Source organism: Drosophila subobscura, chromosome J, assembly GCF_008121235.1.
Source record: "Drosophila subobscura isolate 14011-0131.10 chromosome J, UCBerk_Dsub_1.0, whole genome shotgun sequence".
Taxonomy (NCBI): Eukaryota; Metazoa; Arthropoda; class Insecta; order Diptera; family Drosophilidae; genus Drosophila; species Drosophila subobscura.
Window position 1 is genome coordinate 14450304 of NC_048532.1, and position 5262 is coordinate 14455565.

Genomic DNA, 5262 nt, shown 5'->3' on the forward strand with positions numbered 1-5262 from the left:
ACTCTGCAGAAAAGAACAGAAGAATGGGCGCAAAAAGTTGCATGCAAAAGTAGGAGGAGAGCAAAGAAAGAATCAAAGGATGTGCATGTGTGTGGAGAAGGATATGCCTTTCGTTTGTTCTTAAGTTTTTGTGTCTTTTATTTGATTTTCCACACTCACACAAAGGCAGAGAGTGAGTGAGAAAAGTGCCTCCTGCTCTTGTCTTTAAGCGTTTAATGTGTCGTATGCGTAATCGGAGTTGGAATCGAAGCAAGCAATCGAAGCAGAGGCATTCATGTGTGAGAGAGAGGAGGAGGAGGTGGAGGAGTGGACATGCAGGAGCATCAGCCAAAGGCTAATGATGCTCATCCACTTGGCATCCTCTCTCCTAACCCATGGCTGTTGTCCTTGGCCAACAAGAGTCGACAAGGGTCGGGAATTTGTGTCATGGCATTTCCACACACACATGTCCGTGTCCCCTCTGTATCTGTATCTCTTCCTCTATATGCCTGTGTGTACGTGTGTGTGTGTGTGGGTTAGCTAATCCAACTGTCACTTTCAGGGACACAGCCCGCGCGAGTGAGAGCAAATGGCTGCGGGAATTATGCCAAAAATAAAATAAAACCAGAACCGAAAAAACCGAAAAAACCAGGAAGGTTAACCAACAAAAACACACAAACTGGCAGTTGGCCCCCAAGGCACTGCCCAGGAAGAAGGGTTTTTCCGTGAGCGGAACGATTAAAGCTTTAAGTGGAAATTGGAAAAGGGAGTGTAAACTCTTAATATTAATTAAGGCTAAAGTGGAAATACATTTTCCAGGAAACAGGGTTCCTTCCAATGCCAGAGATCAAACGTGGCAGCTCACAGATTTCCAGGAAATGCATCCATCAGCTGCAAGAATAATTCCCTTGAAAGTCAGCGCGAAGATAGACGATTATTTTCCACTCTAAAAGTTGAATATTATTTCGCAAGAAAACGCAGCACTTGAGCCATAAGTTTCCTTTGCATTTCCATGGAATGAAATCAATCCCCTTGTTAGGGATTTAACTTGCCACACGACCAACATCCAAGAGAGGGAAATTATCTAGCATTTATTTAAATATTTCCTGCATTTTATTGCGTTAAAAAAATATTATTTCAAATGTGGATTTAGATAGCTGGTGTAGAAGTCCTTTATATTTATTTTAGCATCTTTTCCACTAAATTCTTTCCTGAAACTATCTCTTGGGTATGTTAGAATCTACTTATATTCACTTTATTTAACTTCCTTTTCCCACCCACTGCCATTTTCTCTATCCCTTAATGCACGCATTTCCGTTTCCCTTTACTTTGTTTTTGTTTTTTACGAATATTTCTTTTGCCATCATGAATTTTTATGTTTTATTGCAGCTGTTGCTGCTGTCAACACCCACTGACTCCTCCACTAAACCTCCTTCAGCCTCAGCCTCTTGCTTTTTCCAGCATGACAGGCAGCCTCCCCACTGCCACTACCTCTGTGCTTTTCCGTGACAGCTTTCTGCTATCCCTCCCTCCTCTCACTGCTATTTTCACGCTTTTATTGGCACTGTGATTTCTGGTGACTGAATCCCAGCGGAGGATTACGCTTCAAGGCGCGCATAACTCTGCTGCTGCTGGTGCTGCTCTCTACCGCCTTCCGCATCGCATCGCATCGCATCGCATTAATCATTGAGAAAAAGAGAGCGAAAATGCAGTTTAATTTGGCATGAAGTGCAGTCGTGGTGTGTGTTGGGTGGGGTGGATTCTATCGGTAGTTAAGCGGTTTATATAACCGATAACAACCTGTAAGTCCGTAAAGTCATATCGCATTTGATGACTGCACTGCACGGAACTGCTGCTGCCGTTGCTGCCTGCACCCCCGTGTGTAACGATGCTGCGGCAAGTTGTGTGGTGACTTTTATGGCGTCATATTTTTATGGGTTGCATGCAGCAGCACCAGCAGCAGCACCCCCTGTGGATGACATTCCAGTGGATGCATTCTTGAATTAACGATGGGCTTTAGCTTTTATGAAATGCATGAGGAATTTGAGGGCGGTTGGGGGATACAATGTTGATTTGAGAGAACAAAGTATGCCCAGAGCAAGACTTTCTTTACACTTCAAAATTTTTACATCGTATAATATTTTCCTGCGATGTAAATTCCATAAAAATACACCTAAAATTTCCAAACAAATTCCAATCAAATGGCGAGCGTACAGAATGCACCACTGCCCGAAGCCGAAGATGCAGATACTTCTGAGCAAAAAGATATAGATGCAGTAGAAACAGAAGGTGACGAGGGGGAAACCGAACTTCCAGTGGAAGAAATTGCCTCAAAGGAGGCAGAAGTTCGGTCAGAAGAGGGCGTAGAGGAGCAGGACGACGAAGAAGATCCCTTTGAACACTTAGACATAAACGACGAAGACAATGAGGAAGAGCAATCCCTCTACAAGGAATATCTATCGTTAATCAAAGAAATCGATTGTCAGAATGGAATCATTCAGGATCTGAAAACCCGCTCGAATGAGTTAAAGCAAAATCCCTGCCACACGAGAAACGAGAGCCAGGAATTACTGCGTCTGCAGGTCTGCCAGGAGCAGGAGAATTTACGACTCCGCACGATGATCAATCGAGCAGTGCAGCTGCAGAATTTTGGCTCCCGTCGCCTCTACGGGGAAGTGGAACTGGAGATTACGGACTCCGAGCAGACGGTCTTCCTGGCTGGCGTTCAGTGTGCGGATGTGCGATGTAACAGCGCTTCGGAGGAAACTTCTGTGGGTGATGGCTGCCAGTTGGATTCAGATACAGATTGGGATTTTCAATAACGAAAGTTATGGGTAGAGTTTTTGGATACTGAGAGATGCGAAATATAAAGGAATAGGAAAAGAAAAGACTAGAAAACATCACAAATAGTCGGTATATCGAGACAAAAATATAACTTTGTTAGAAATTCGTTCATAAAACATATGAAACACCCATTGGGAGCACATTTCTAGACTCTTTTGGGTCCTAAATTGAACAATTTCAAAGCTATTCCTAGTTGTTGGCCCAACAAGAGCCTCCCTTACCAAAAATAAACCCAAACAGCAGGTAATACCCATGAAAATGTCGACATTCTTCCACCAATTAGTTTTGGATTAAAGCGGAAAACCCTCCTTTGGGGACCCTTCTTTCATCAAACTGTCTCGAAAAACGCCACTTAACCCCCAGCTAAGTTTAGTATGCTGTTCTCTGGTGTTAGTATCTCAACTAAATGTCATCATTTTGCCATCAGAGTTGGTTGGCCAGAAAGCTTTCCGGTCGCAGGGAGGACCCTCTTTCGCATCATTGCCAAGACATTTCACACTTCAGAGGAGTGTCCATGAAGAGTCTCCCCTCCTGATGCCGCATACCAATTCCTACCATCAAATTGCTGCTCATCATCCACACGACGGCAACGATGGTGGGGCAGCAGCTCATTGAGCAATTCATTCAATCGGCGAATTCAATAAAGTACAACTAATAAAAAGAATAAAGAAAAACCAACTCTCGAGAATGAGGGGGAATGGTAATGGAAAATTGTGCAAGGAGAAACGTGTGGCTGTCTCTTCGAGCAGGGGGAGCGAAGGGACCGAATTACAATTTTCTCGCCATTTTCTGTCTTATTTTCCCTCCTATCATAATTCCAAACAGCAGTGGAAAAGCAGCGGGCAGGGTGTGGGTGTGAAAGAAAATCCCGCGCATTTCGCATTCCTTCCTTCCTTTCCCCCCGAAACACACACAGCAGAAAGTGCGGAGCGGCGTTAGTGGTCCATCAAATGCTTGTAAACAAAGCCAGAAAACGACAATGGGAATGACGAGAACGATGGGCCATTGGCCATTACATGGAACATGGATCGACGCGATGCGAAATGGGAATGAAACGGTGGCGAAGCAGCATTCCAAAAGGGTAGAAGTAGGACCAGGAGGGAAGGCAGAAACGAAGGGTATATAACAAGGAACAAGGAAAGTACGGCCAGAAACGTTGTAAAGTTTTAAACAAACCTCGAAGAGGGACCAAAAATACATACACATTTATGCCGTGGGCACATCCTTACCTCACCCATCCATTGAGTTTACCCTGCCTAATAGTATGGCAAAAAGGGGGAACGAAATGGAACCCGAAGTACAGTCGGAATGGCAGAATATATCCCAAATGGCGGGCGAAGTGCAGGCAATGGCAATGAGCACAAAAACACAACGAATGTTTTTGCCCCCAGACAGAATGAGGGGATCAAAGCAAAACACGCAATACACACACCCAGACACACACACGCATACAGACAGACAGTAAAAGGAGCAAGCGAGACACACAGAGACAGCAGTCGTAGCGAAACGAAGGGGAGTCGGGTTTGTAGTCGTCGTAGTCGTCGTCGTCTCGGGGAACAACAGTTGTGTTGTGTTGGCGCTGTGTCTGGTCTGTGGGGCCGGGACTGTGCTCCTGTTTCTCGTCTCTGCCTCCAAGTGATTCTCGACGCTGCCGCCACTGGCACTGGCGCTGTGCCACGCCCATTCACTGCTGGTGCATCATCTCTTCTCTTCTGTTTTTATCTCTCTCTTTCTGTGTCTCTCCTGCCTCTCTGTTTGTAGTCTGGTCAACGTCAAAACAAAGTCAACTCTGGCTTGGAACAGCAATAACAGAAAAAGGGGAACGTTTTTGGCGCGAAAAACAGGGAATTCAGGAAGTGCCAGTTACCCTAGAAATTTTATCTTAATCATATGTTCCATGGGAGGTATAAGATATAGTCGTAAGATATTTATAAAATATGTGTAGCATCGTTTAGGGATCTTTGTTACACCTGGGATTCTCAAATTCCTGACAAATTTCCATACGAAAATACAGAAAGATATCCTCGTGGTCCAGTCTATCATATCCCCTTTCTAGGGTAAGCAAAAGGGGAATGTTTTTGGCGCGCAAATCCAGAAAACAAACGTGGAAGAAGCAGCGGCAGCAGCAGAAGAGTTGACTGCAGCGTCGACTGCGACGTCACCTTGCGTCCATTCAACCCGCAGACCGTCGCAGTGGTGGAGTGTACCCCAGACACAAAAACAAATACGAAGCAACAGACAGAGAGAGAATGAGTGAGTGAATAGAGAGGGAAGACACAAAGCAAATTTCATTTAACTGCCGCTTCGATTCGATTCCATTCCATTTTCCATTTGGTTCTGTATTTTGGCGGGTCGGGGAGGGGACCGTCTTCTGTTTCCCCCCTCTTTTTGCACTGTCTGTGGCTTCGGTGGGGGGTTTTTTGTATGCGCCTGTGCGCC

General features: G+C 45.1%; 1 protein-coding gene across 1 annotated transcript; it reads left to right on the top strand.

The window, feature by feature from the left end:
- The first annotated feature begins 2137 nt into the window (after nucleotides 1-2137).
- On the top strand, nucleotides 2138-3156 carry LOC117893634 (histone H2A.Z-specific chaperone CHZ1). Its single transcript, XM_034800320.1, has one exon. The coding sequence runs from the start codon at nucleotides 2181-2183 to the stop codon at nucleotides 2799-2801; it is 621 nt and encodes a 206-aa protein (XP_034656211.1). The 5' UTR covers nucleotides 2138-2180; the 3' UTR covers nucleotides 2802-3156.
- The last annotated feature ends 2106 nt before the right edge of the window (nucleotides 3157-5262 follow it).